At 46.9% G+C, this 13,875-nt stretch overlaps 1 protein-coding gene across 1 annotated transcript in view; it reads left to right on the top strand.

The window, feature by feature from the left end:
- COL27A1 (collagen type XXVII alpha 1 chain) overlaps positions 1 to 13,875 on the top strand; it is a 1,232,768-nt gene that overhangs the window by 435,270 nt on the left and 783,623 nt on the right. The window contains exons 10-11 of the mRNA XM_078646681.1: positions 1,910 to 1,954; positions 8,850 to 8,903. Of these exons, the coding sequence (XP_078502807.1) occupies positions 1,910 to 1,954; positions 8,850 to 8,903 (99 nt within the window). The remainder of the gene's footprint in view (positions 1 to 1,909; positions 1,955 to 8,849; positions 8,904 to 13,875) is intronic.

Genomic DNA, 13,875 nt, shown 5'->3' with positions numbered 1-13,875 from the left:
GGCGTTCCAGAGAAAAATAATATGAGAAATGTTGTTAAGCGACATTTCTCCTATTATCAAGGATTTCGCTAACCCTGTTAGTGATAAAAAAAAGCAGCGCTAACCGCGGTTAGCGCTGCTTTTTTACACCTGGTATTTTCCTGAGTTAGCCATGATATCCTATGGAAGGTGGATATCATGGCTAAGTTTGTGAGCCCCTATCATCAAGCTAACGCCAAACTTTGAGAGATTATCGTTGGTTTTCCAGCGATAATCTCTCATTTGGCAGTTAGCGCGAGGATTTTTATCACTTCTGAGATAAACCTAGCTAATAGCAAGTTATCTCTGTGATAATTTCCGGAGATGCTTAGCGTTAAAAAATGTGTTGCTAAGCCTCGTTAGCGATAAATATCGCTAATCATTGGTAATATGCCCCCCTGTTCCTTGTCTTTGTAGCACGAAAACAGCCAACGCGCGTTTCGTCACCACCGTGACTTCTTCAAGGCTTATATAGTATCGTCATGGGAGCCTGCAAAATTCCTCTCACTTTGACTTCAGAAATCTCGAACTATTGGCGATCCTTTGTCGAAACTAATAGCGGTCAAACTAAGGAAGCTTATTCCTAATGCTTCAGATCCTATCCTGTTTAGTTATGTCCTAGGCGCTGAACATTGACGTTGATTATTTCTGGGCAGCTGAGACGGTCTATCAACTTGTAATTCTTCCAATTCGAGTTGTTAAATAGATTTAGAACTCAGATTTCAAACATATAGTGAAGTTGCTAACGGACAATTCAGCAAAAAACAAATTCAGATCTTTGTTGTGGTTGTCCGTCCGACAAAGAAAAAAGGTCCAGATCATTGGTGTTTCATGGTAAAGCCCTGTGATACTCGTGAAGTAGTAGTCTTTTCTTAAGTCAGATCAGGAGGTAAGAAAATTCCAGTGTTTTGGGTACTGTGATAAGACCCTGTAGAGATGTAAAGTGGCAAGCACAGCAGTCCGTGTCCAACTGTCACTCGTAATACGAGTGACAGTTGGACACGGACTGCTGTCATTACGAGGGACAGTTGGACACGGACTGCTGTGCTTGTTTTTGTTTTGAATTTGTTTTTTGGTGAATTCTCCGTTAGCAACTTCACTATATGTTTGAAATCTGAGTTCTAAATCTATTTAACAACTCGAATTGGAAGAATTACAAGTTGATAGACTGTCTAAGCTGCCCAAAAAATAATCAACGTCAATGTTCAGCGCCTAGGACATAACTAAACAGGATAGGATCTGAAGCATTAGGAATAAGCTTCCTTAGTTTGTCCGCTATTAGTTTCGACAAAGGATCGCCAATAGTTTGAGATTTCTGAAGTCAAAGTGAGAGCAATTTTGCAGGCTCCCATGACGATACTATATAAGCCTTGAGGAAGTCACGGTGGTGACGAAACGTGCGTTGACTGTTTTCGTGCTACCAAGACAAGGAAAGGGATTTCTATTTACATTTCAGAATCTATCCTTTGTAAATGTCAAGACTGTTTGAAAAACTATGTATGTGTTTCTGAGGAAATAAATCACTGTTTTGTATGCATAATTCCTGTGACAGAAAGTTTCTCTCATTATCTATTGGTGCCTTCAATGCTGTAACAATTTATCTACAAATTATACACAAAATATTTAGAGTGCTGGGGTTATTTCTCTCGTAAACAGAATTATTAATAATAGGACAGAGCAGCAGGTTTATCAGTAATAACTGGTGAGACAGACCTGTAAATGGGACAGAGCTACGTCTTCATCAATAAACGGGCAGAGTCACAGGTGTATCTGTAATGTGGACAGTGCTGCATGTTTACCTGTAAAGGGGGCACCAGCCTGGGCTACTGTCCAGCTGATGCCCGCATGTGCCCAAGCCTCATCAGGTGTCTTTGTATTTCTCTTGTTTCAGGGTTTACCGGGGCCCGTAGGAAGAGCCGGTCCTAAAGGCAGTCGGGTAAGTTGTGTTCTGTTGAGAAAAGTTGTGTTGAGGGAGGATACGTGCCGCCCCACCCCCTCGTTTCATGCAGTGATTGGTATGTCCCAACAGTGGGCGCCGCCCCGCACCCCGCCCCCCTCGTTTCATGCAGCCATTGGTATGTCCCACCAGTATGCGCCACCCCGCACCACGCCCCCCTCGTTTCATGCAGCCATTGGTATGTCCCACCACGGGGCGCCGCCCCCCTCGTTTCATGCAGCCATTGGTATGCCCCGCCTGGGTTCCTCCACTGCCGCCAGGGGGCGCCGCACCCTCACCTTCGCATATTTACTTTCTTCAGCACCGACTGTGTAGTTCATGTTTAGGGCCGTGTTTATTTCGCCCATGAAAGTCATCCTTCCATGTGACCCCTTCCATGTGACCCCTTCCATGTGACCCCTCTGTGCTTCTCTCTCTCTTCCTGCTGGTCCCATTGACATGTTCACATAAACTGCACCTCGCTTCCCATGGGGCCCACTGGTCTCTTCACCTTCTGTGGGCACCGCTCAGAGCCCCGCCTTTCAGATGAGTGTCAGTCATTCCAACCCTCAGATGATTGACATATTCATTCCAACCCTTACATGAGTGACAGTCATTCCAACCCTCAGATGATTGACATATTCATTCCAACCCTTACATGAGTGACAGTCATTCCAACCCTTAGATGATTGACTGTCATTCCAACCCTTAGATGAGTGACAGTCATTCCAACCCTTAGATGAGTGACAGTCATTCCAACCCTTAGATGAGTGACCGTCATTCCAACCCTTACCTGAGTGACAGTCATTCCAACCCTTAGATGAGTGACAGTTATTCCAACCCTTAGATGAGTGACAGTTATTCCAACCCTTAGATGAGTGACAGTCATTCCAACCCTTAGATGAGTGACAGTCATTCCAACCCTTAGATGAGTGACAGTCATTCCAACCCTTAGATGAGTGACAGTCATTCCAACCCTTACCTGAGTGACAGTCATTCCAACCCTTAGATGAGTGACAGTTATTCCAACCCTTAGATGAGTGACAGTCATTCCAACCCTTAGATGAGTGACCGTCATTCCAACCCTTACCTGAGTGACAGTCATTCCAACCCTTAGATGATTGACAGTCATTCCAACCCTTAGGTTCTTGACCCGGTCATTCCTGCGCAGAACCCCTCCCAGAACCCCTCCTTCCAAGTCTTTCTCAGACTGATAAACAAAGCGGCCAAGCTTCACTCGTTACTAGAAGACAGAACTATACTGGCTGAACAGCGCCATGCCGGGATGCAGGGCCGGCCTAAGGCATGTGCAAGCTGTGCACCTGCACAGGGCCGCCAAACCCCAGGGGCCGCCACGCCAATATATATCCTTAGATACATATTTGCGTGGCGGCCCCTGGCAGGGATTTGGCGGCCTCGGGCCCCCTACCTACACTCCCTGCTCAGGGCCTCCGTGAGCCTAGAGCCGGCCCTGCGGGATGGTTCTTCAATCCTACACTTCAATCCGGCCGGCGGAAGATCTAAGCACAACGGGGCAGATTTACGTTTCCTGGCGCATCCCTGCAAATCAGCAGGGATGCGCCAGGAAACTTGCGACACGCATCTCAATCCTTGCGCCACCACGGATGCGCCGCATTTACAATGCGGCGCCTCATGGCGCAAGGAAATGCAGATGTGTTTCGCAACTGCCGACGTAACGTTGGCGCAGTGCTGGAGTTGTGTCGCAGGCACAACGCAACTCCAGCACTGTGCCAACCCAGCCAATCTGCAACGTGGTGCGTCACACCTTGCGCCTGCTTCAAGCAGGCGTAAGGAGCAGGCGTAAGGTTTTGACGCAGCGGCGTTGAAAAAGTAACTGAGTGAAATCTTGTAGATTTTATTCCGGCAATTTTCCGAGGCGTTCCTGCGCCGGAACACCCCACCTCCCCCCTGTGCCGGAACGCCCACATGAAACCTGCTGCGTTAACAAGTTTGGCCGCCCAACCTGAGTGATAAAGGCCCCAAAACATGTCGCTTATGTGGCACAGCAAGGCAAGATTTTATTCACCTCACTTGTGTTTGCCCCTTCTTAAAATCTATCCGGGTCGTGCTACTAAAAAAAAGCTTCTAACGATAGAGGTATTCAAACCTGCAGACCGGCCCCCATTAGAGGTCTGGGTACAACACATCCTCCACTGTCCTGTAAGCTGATGACATTTTTGTTTCTTTACGAAAAGATCAAAGGGCCGAAGGAGATATTTACCGCCAGTCTAGTCGAGGCCAACGATCCGCCAACCCCTCTGAAACCCTAAGCCGCTGCATAAACGCCTTCAATATTAGTATTGACGAGATACCAAAGTCGTGGGTAATTTTATGATATAGAATCATGCTCTGATTTTAGTTTGTTTTACATGATCTGAATTGTGTTTTTCTTTTAGGAAAAATAGTTACATGTCTTTTAAACATTTAAAATGCCTGCAAATTGTTTGACCTTTTCTCTATTGTGAAATTGTGATGTTTTTTATTAACTTAAACAATAAAGCTTTGCCATTTGAATCCGTCATTCCTGCCCTGAAATGATTGAGGGTCATTCCATCCTTCAGATGATTGATTCAACCATTAAAGGCCCTCCAATCACCGATGCAGTCATTCCAACGCTTCTATAAATGACAGTCATTGCAGCCCATAGATGATTGACAGTCATTGCAGCCCATAGATGATTGACAGTCATTGCAGCCCATAGATGATTGACAGTCATTGCAGCCCATAGATGATTGACAGTCATTGCAGCCCATAGATGATTGACAGTCATTGCAGCCCATAGATGATTGACAGTCATTGCAGCCCATAGATAATTGACAGTCATTGCAGCCCATAGATGATTGACAGTCATTGCAGCCCATAGATGATTGACAGTCATTGCAGCCCATAGATGATTGACAGTCATTGCAGCCCATAGATGATTGACAGCCATTGCAGCCCATAGATGATTGACAGCCATTGCAGCCCATAGATGATTGACAGCCATTGCAGCCCATAGATGATTGACAATCATTGCAGCCCATAGATGATTGACAGTCATTGCAGCCCATTGATGATTGACAGTCATTGCAGCCCATAGATGATTGACAGCCATTGCAGCCCATAGATGATTGACAGTCATTGTAGCCCATAGATGATTTATTGGAGCAATGGGACATCCCAACACTGCAGTGACTCAGAGATAATTGACAGAGGCTCTTGCAAGTCTAAGCTGATTGACAGAGACCCTCCCAAATCTGACCTTCCCAACTCTTAGTTGATCAATAGAGGTCAACCGAATTCTTAGATGATTGACAGAGGCCATCCACCTCTGAGATGAGCGACAAAGCCATCCCAACTTCAAGATGATTGGCAGAGGCTGATTTAGAGGTGATTGGCGGAGGCCGTTCTGATTCAGAGATGATTGGCAGAATATATTCTGATTCAGAGATGATTGGCAGAGGCCGTTCTGATTCAGAGATGATTGGCGGATGCCGTTCTGATTCAGAGATGATTGGCAGAGGCCGTTCTGATTCAGAGATGATTGGCAGAGGCTGTTCTGATTCAGAGATGATTGGCGGAGGCTATGATTCAGAGACGATTGGCAGAGATAATTCTGTTTCAGAGACGATTGGCAGAGGGTATTCTGATTAAGAGGTGATTGGCAGATGCCGTTCTGATTCAGAGATGATTGGCGGAGGCTGTTCTGATTCAGAGATGATTGGCAGAGGCTGTTCTAATTCAGAGATGATTGGCGGAGGCTATGATTCAGAGATGATTGGCGGAGGCCGTTCTGATTCAGAGATGATTGGCGGAATATATTTTGATTCAGAGATGATTGGCAGAGGCCGTTCTGATTCAGAGATGATTGGCAGAGGCCGTTCTGATTCAGAGATGATTGGCAGAGGCTGTTCTGAATTAGAGATGATTGGCAGATACTGTTTACATTTAAAGGTGATTGGCAAAGGGTATTTTAAATCAGAGGTGATTGGCGGAGTGTATTCTGAATCAGAGACGATTGGCAGACGGTATTCTGAGTCAGAGGTGATTGGCAGAGGCTGTTTTGATTCAGAGATGATTGGCAGAGGGTATTCTGATTCAGAGACGATTGGCAGAGGCTGTTCTGATTCAGAGATGGTTGGCCGAGGGTTTTCTGATTCAGATATGATTGGCAGAGGGTATTCTGATTCAGAGGCGAAAGGCAGAGGCTGTTCTGATTCAGAGATGATTGGCGGAGGCTGTTCTGATTCAAAGATGATTGACGGAGGCTGTTCTGATTCAGAGATGATTGGCAGAGGCTGTTCTCATTCAGAGGTGATTGGCAAAGGGTATTCTAAATCAGAGGTGATTGGCAGAGGGTATTCTGAATCAGAGACAATTGGCAAAGGGTATTCTGAGTCAAAGGTGGTTGGCAGAGGCTGTTCTGATTCAGAGATGATTGGCAGAGACTGTTCTGATTCAGAGATGATTGGCAGAGACTGTTCTGATTCAGAGATGATTGGCGGAGGCTGTTCTGATTCAGAGATGATTGGCAGAGGCTATGATTCAAAGATGATTGGCGGAGGCCGTTCTGATTCAGAGATGATTGGAGGAGGCTGTTCTGATTCAGAGATGATTGGCAGAGGCTATGATTCAGAGATAATTGGCGGAGGCCGTTCTGATTCAGAGATGATTGGCAGAGGCTGTTCTGATTCAGAGATGATTGGCAGAGGCTGTTCCGATTCAGAGGTGATTTGCGGAGGCCGTTCTGATTCAGAGATGATTGGAAGAGGCTATGATTCAGAGATGATTGGCAGAGGATGTTTTGATTCAGAGATGATTGGCAGAGGGTTTTCTGATTCAGAGATGATTGGCAGAGGGTTTTCTGATTCAGAGACGATTGGCAGAGGCTGTTCTGATTCAGAGTCAATTGGCAGAGGGTTTTTTGATTCATGGACGATTGGCAGAGGGTATTCTGATTTAGAGATGATTGACTGAGGCTGTTCTGATTCAGAAATGATTGGCAGAGGCTGTTCTCATTCAGAGGTGATTGGCAAAGGGTATTCTAAATCAGAGGGGATTGGCAGAGAATATTCTGAGTCAGAGGAGGTTGGCAGAGGGTTTTCTGATTTAGAGACGATTGTCCGAGGCTGTTCTGATTCCGAGATGATTGACGGAGGCTGTTCTGATTCAGAGATGATTGGCAGAGGCTGTTCTCATTCAGAGGTGATTGGCAAAGGGTATTCTAAATCAGAGGTGATTGGCAGAGGGTATTCTGAATCAGAGACAATTGGCAAAGGGTATTCTGAGTCAAAGGTGGTTGGCAGAGGCTGTTCTGATTCAGAGATGATTGGCAGAGACTGTTCTGATTCAGAGATGATTGGCAGAGACTGTTCTGATTCAGAGATGATTGGCGGAGGCTGTTCTGATTCAGAGATGATTGGCAGAGGCTATGATTCAAAGATGATTGGCGGAGGCCGTTCTGATTCAGAGATGATTGGAGGAGGCTGTTCTGATTCAGAGATGATTGGCAGAGGCTGTGATTCAGAGATAATTGGCGGAGGCCGTTCTGATTCAGAGATGATTGGCAGAGGCTGTTCTGATTCAGAGATGATTGGCAGAGGCTGTTCCGATTCAGAGGTGATTTGCGGAGGCCGTTCTGATTCAGAGATGATTGGAAGAGGCTATGATTCAGAGATGATTGGCAGAGGATGTTTTGATTCAGAGATGATTGGCAGAGGGTTTTCTGATTCAGAGATGATTGGCAGAGGGTTTTCTGATTCAGAGACGATTGGCAGAGGCTGTTCTGATTCAGAGTCAATTGGCAGAGGGTTTTCTGATTCATGGACGATTGGCAGAGGGTATTCTGATTTAGAGATGATTGACTGAGGCTGTTCTGATTCAGAAATGATTGGCAGAGGCTGTTCTCATTCAGAGGTGATTGGCAAAGGGTATTCTAAATCAGAGGGGATTGGCAGAGAATATTCTGAGTCAGAGGAGGTTGGCAGAGGGTTTTCTGATTTAGAGACGATTGTCCGAGGCTGTTCTGATTCCGAGATGATTGGCAGAGGCTGTTCCGATTCAGAGGTGATTGGCGGAGGCCTTTCTGATTCAGAGACGATTGGCAGAGGCTGTTCTGATTCAGAGATGATTGGCAGAGGGTTTGCTGATTCAGAGACGATTGGCAGAGGGTATTCTGATTCAGAGACGATTGGCAGAGGCTGTTCTGATTCCGAGATGATTTGCAGAGGCTGTTCTGATTCCGAGATGATTGGCAGAGGCCTACAGAACGAACAACGGTGATACACGAGAGTGGGTCTGATCGAGGATTCAGCTGTAAGGTTGTGTTATTCGTCCTGGTAACCTCAAATCCTCTCCAGATGCTGAGATGCCCAGTACAATCCTCCCCAGATGCTGATATGCACAGTACAATCCTCTCCAGATGCTGAGATGCACAGTACAATTCTCTCCAGATGCTGAGATGCATAGTGGCACATTGAAACCAGGCAGGTAAATATTGGGAAGTATGAAGTATTGTAGCAATAATGATAAAATGTGGATCTAAAGCAGCATTGCTCCACCGATGGATGAACACGGCTAGTTGAGTTCCGGCAGCACGCATGTTGGCATAAGAAAGGCCATGACGGGTTGAAGATGCTTCGGACTCCCGCCGCGCCGACGAACATCGCTCTGACGCCTGCCGGATGGCACACCGTGGTCCCTGGTGTGAGGGTATGTGCCCTTGGACTACATCGTGGAAGCCAGCACCATGCAGTCCATGGGCATATACACTTGCCTCAAGGTTTATTTCATCTCAAGAAGACCGTCGCTGGACTATGCCCACGTGTACAGACTGACGACTAGACAGGTGCCCAGTATCTGGGATGTGTATTTACTGTTTCTTCTGTCTCCACAGGGATTCATTGGGCCAACAGGACTGCTCGGACTCCCAGGACCCGACGGTGAACGAGTGAGTATTCATGTGGCTTCATCAGTGGGTGTGTATATGTGTCATGTGTGTGAATGTGTGCCATGTCAGCTGCTGGATCTTGAGGGTGTGACCCTTCCATGCTTTTTTGAATTTGTGTACAACCCAAACGTGTTCTGGAAATACTGGTTTAGCGCCTCTTTAAAGTGAACGTCCTGAACATGGAATTATGTCATCCTATCAGCCTACATGTTGCTTTGTGTGGGTCTTATGTCTCTAAGAGTAATGTGGGGGTTATTAATGCATCTCTGATGCACTGCTGTAGGTGATCGTTAATGCATCTCTGATGCGCTGCTGTAGGTGAGCGTTATTGCATCTCTGACGCGCTGCTGTATGTGAGCGTTTTTGCATCTCTGACGCACTGCTGTATGTGAGCGTTATTGCATCTCTGATGCGCTGCTGTATGTGAGCGTTATTGCATCTCTGACGTGCTGCTGTATATGAGCGTTATTGCATCTCTGACGTGCTGCTGTATGTGAGCATTATTGCATCTCTGATGCGCTGCTGTAGGTGAGAGATAATGCATCTCTGATGCGCTGCTGTAAGTGAGCGTTATTGCATCTCTGATGCGCTGCTGTATGTGAGCGTTATTGCATCTCTGACGTACTGCTGTATGTGAGCATTATTGCATCTGTGATGCGCTGCTGTATGTGAGCGTTATTGCATCTCTGACGTGCTGCTGTATATGAGCGTTATTGCATCTCTGACGCGCTGCTGTATATGAGCGTTATTGCATCTCTGATACGCTGCTGTATGTGAGCGTTATTGCATCTCTGATATGCTGCTGTATATGAGCGTTATTGCATCTGTGACGCGCTGCTGTATATGAGCGTTATTGCATCTCTGACGTGCTGCTGTATATGAGCGTTATTGCATCGCTGATGCACTGCTGTATATGAGCGTTATTGCATCTCTGACCCGCTGCTCTATATGAGCGTTATTGCATCTCTGATGCGCTGCTGTATATGAGCGTTATTGCATCTCTGACGCACTGCTGTATATGAGCGTTATTGCATCTCTGACGCGCTGCTCTATATGAGCGTTTTTGCATCTCTGATGCACTGCTGTACATGAGTGTTATTGCATCTCTGACGCACTGCTGTATTTGAGCGTTATTGCATCTCTGACGCGCTGCTGTATATGAGTGTTAATGCATTTCTGACGCACGGCTCTATATGAGCGTTATTGCATCTCTGGCACGCTGCTGTAGGTGAGCGTTATTGCATCTCTGGCGCGCTGCTGTAGGTGAGCGTTATTGCATCTCTGATGCGCTGCTGTAGGTGAGCATTATTGCATCTCTGACGCGCTGCTGTATATGAGCTTTATTACATCTCTGACGCACTGCTGTATATGAGCTTTATTACATCTCTGACGCACTGCTGTATATGAGCGTTATAGCATCTCTGACGCGCTGCTGTATGTGAGCATTATTGCATCTCTGATGCGCTGCTGTAGGTGAGCGTTATTGCATCTCTGATGCGCTGCTGTATGTGAGTGTTATTACATCTCTGAAACGCTGCTGTAGGTGAGCGTTATTGCATCTCTGACACACTGCTGTATGTGAGCGTTATTGCATCTCTGATGCGCTGCTGTATGTGAGCGTTATTGCATCTCTGACGTGCTGCTGTATATGAGCGTTATTGCATCTCTGAAGCGCTGCTGTATACGAGCGTTATTGCATCTCTGATACGCTGCTGTATGTGAGCGTTATTGCATCTCTGATACGCTGCTGTATATGAGCGTTATTGCAACTCTTACGCGCTGCTGTATATGGAGAAGTGTGGCTCAATGGTTAGAGCGGCAGACCCTGATGAAGAGGTCTAGCCCGGGACCAGGGTTCAATTCCCCGCCTCGGCGGGTCTTGGGCTCTAAATTCCACGGACCTGATAATTCTCGCCTCGGTGCCTAGTCCAACCATGGAGTCCCACTCTGCAACTCTGAGCAATAGCTTGCTTAATCTCCACAACGGCCCCCACAACGCTAAGGATGCCTGGCCTCCACCTTGGGGGTGCCCAGGAGTGAGCACCTCACATGGAAAGCCAGAATGGGTTCCACAGCGGTATTCGTCCAAGCGCCGAGAGACCCCTAGGGGTGATTTGTGCACTATACAAGTATCCCCACACACACATTATGAGCGTTATTGCATCTCTGACGTGCTGCTGTATATGAGCGTTATTGCATCGCTGATGCGCTGCTGTATATGAGCGTTATTGCATCTCTGACGCGCTGCTCTATATGAGCGTTATTGCATCTCTCATGCGCTGCTGTATATGAGCGTATTGCATCTCTGACACACTGCTGTATATGAGCGTTATTGCATCTCTGACGCGCTGCTCTATATGAGCGTTATTGCATCTCTGACGCACTGCTGTACATGAGCGTTATTGCATCTCTGACGCACTGCTGTATATGAGCGTTATTGCATCTCTGACGCGCTGCTGTATGTGACCGTTATTGCATCTCTGATGCGCGGCTGTATGTGAGCGTTATTACATCTCTGGCACGCTGCTGTAGGTGAGCGTTATTGCATCTCTGATGTGCTGCTGTATATGAGCGTTATTGCATCTCTGACGCGCTGCTGTATATGAGTGTTATTGCATTTCTGATGCACAGCTGTACATGAGCGTTATTGCATCTCTGACGCACTGCTGTAGGTGAGCGTTATTGCATCTCTGACGCGCTGCTGTAGGTGAGCGTTATTGCATCTCTGATGCGCTGCTGTAGGTGAGCATTATTGCATCTCTGACCTGCTGCTGTATATGAGCTTTATTACATCTCTGACGCGCTGCTGTATATGAGCTTTATTACATCTCTGACGCGCTGCTGTATATGAGTGTTATTGCATCTCTGACGCGCTGCTGTATATGAGTGTTATTGCATCTCTGACACGCTGCTATATGTGAGCATTATTGCATCTCTGATGCGCTTCTGTAGGTGAGCGTTATTGCATCTCTGATGCGCTGCTGTATGTGAGCGTTATTACATCTCCGACACGCTCCTGTAGGTGAGCATTATTGCATCTCTGATGAACTGCTGTTTATGAGCGTTATTACATCTCTGATGTGCTGCTATAGGTGAGCGTTATTGCATCTCTGATGCGCTGCTGTATGTGAGCGTTATTACATCTCTGATGCGCTGCTGTATATGAGCTTTATTACATCTCTGACGCACTGCTGTATATGAGCTTTATTACATCTCTGACGCACTGCTGTATATGAGCGTTATTGCATCTCTGACGCGCTGCTGTGTGTGAGCATTATCGCATCTCTGATGCGCTGCTGTAGGTGAGCGTTATTGCATCTCTGATGCGCTGCTGTATATGAGCTTTATTACATCTCTGACGCACTACTGTATATGAGCTTAAATATATCTCTGATGCACTGCTGTATGTGAGCATTATTGCATCTCTGATGCGCTGCTGTAGGTGAGCGTTATTGCATCTCTGATGCGCTGCTGTATATGAGCTTTATTACATCTCTGACGCACTGCTGTATATGAGCTTAATTATATCTCTGATGCACTGCTGTATATGAGCGTTATTTCATCTCTGACGTGCTGCTGTATGTGAGCATTTTTGCATCTCTGACGCGCTTCTGTAGGTGAGCGTTATAGCATTTCTGATGCGCTGCTGTATATGAGCTTTATTACATCTCTGACGCACTGCTGTATATGAGCTTAATTATATCTCTGATGCACTGCTGTATATGAGCTTTATTGCATCTCTGATGCGCTGCTGTGTATGAGCGTTATTGCATCTCTGACGCACTGCTGTATATGAGCGTTATTGCAACTCTGACGCACTGCTGTATATGAGCGTTATTGCATCTCTGATGTGCTGCTGTAGGTGAGCGTTATTGCATCTCTGATGTGCTGCTGCATGTGAGGGTGAGCTATACAAAAGCCTCTTTCATTTCATGCGCTATACAAAAGCATCTCTTACGTGCCGCTGTATATGTGTCGGCAACATCACAGAACATAGAGGCTTTCAGGAAAGCCATGCTGCACATAGTCTCCTCCCTTCTGGCTCCCTCTGGTGGGCTTTTGGGGTCCATGGATCTGAGAAGGCTTCCAGTCTGGTTACCATTGGCGGATGCATCTTCAATGCCATCTGTGCCTGTTGTCCCTTCTGCAAGGATCACCCTGACTCCAGGGCAGACATCCAGCCCAACTTCGATCCCAGCATCACGACCTATGCAGGTCCTTACCATGTTGACGCCAGCCCCGATGCCACCGAATAACCCGTTTACCTTGTCCGACTCGAAAACCACCCTGCTCGAACTTGATCTAAGTCACGCATGCGCATATAGAGTAGGCCTGGGTGGTGAACTTCGCTCCGTTTGTGGAGTTTGCAGATTTTTCTGCACTCCGTGGACCTTGCGGAGTTAAAACTCTGCTTCAAGATGTGCAGCGGAGTTTTTTCCCCACTCGTGATCGCAAACGGTAAGTTAGCGATCGCGAACAGTAAGTTTGTGAGCGCGAGCTGCCGCTCGGGTAGAATTTCTACCCGAGCGGCAGGAATACCAGCATAAACTGCAGTTCTAACTTTGAAGAGTTCCGCTTAGAAAAAGTCAGCGAATTACGCCCAGGCCTGATATAGAGACCCTGCCTTCCTGACCATCATCCGACACCAGGAAGTGTGGCTGTCCCAGTGTTGACGCGCAGGTTCGCTGCCATCTTCTTTCCTACAATTCCTTGTGACAGAGAATTCAAACATATGGAAGTATTCAGAAAACAAGTGTTTTACTCTTGCAGCTGAGCCCTTCACCAGGTGAAAGATGGCTGCTCCTAGGAGCCATTGTGGACAGCATCATCGAGACGTTTCTGCCAGCACCTGAAGAGTTTGGCACCAATTTACCACAGATCATCCGGGGTGATCAGGATGCAGCGAAGTTTGTGCTTTGTTCTAGATTGGACATCACTGACTTCTTAGGGCAGGGCAAGCGGTACCAGCATA

The sequence above is a fragment of the Lissotriton helveticus genome, chromosome 5_2 (assembly GCF_964261635.1).
Source record: "Lissotriton helveticus chromosome 5_2, aLisHel1.1, whole genome shotgun sequence".
NCBI classification, from domain to species: domain Eukaryota; kingdom Metazoa; phylum Chordata; class Amphibia; order Caudata; family Salamandridae; genus Lissotriton; species Lissotriton helveticus.
This window is presented reverse-complemented; position numbering and strand designations above follow the sequence as displayed.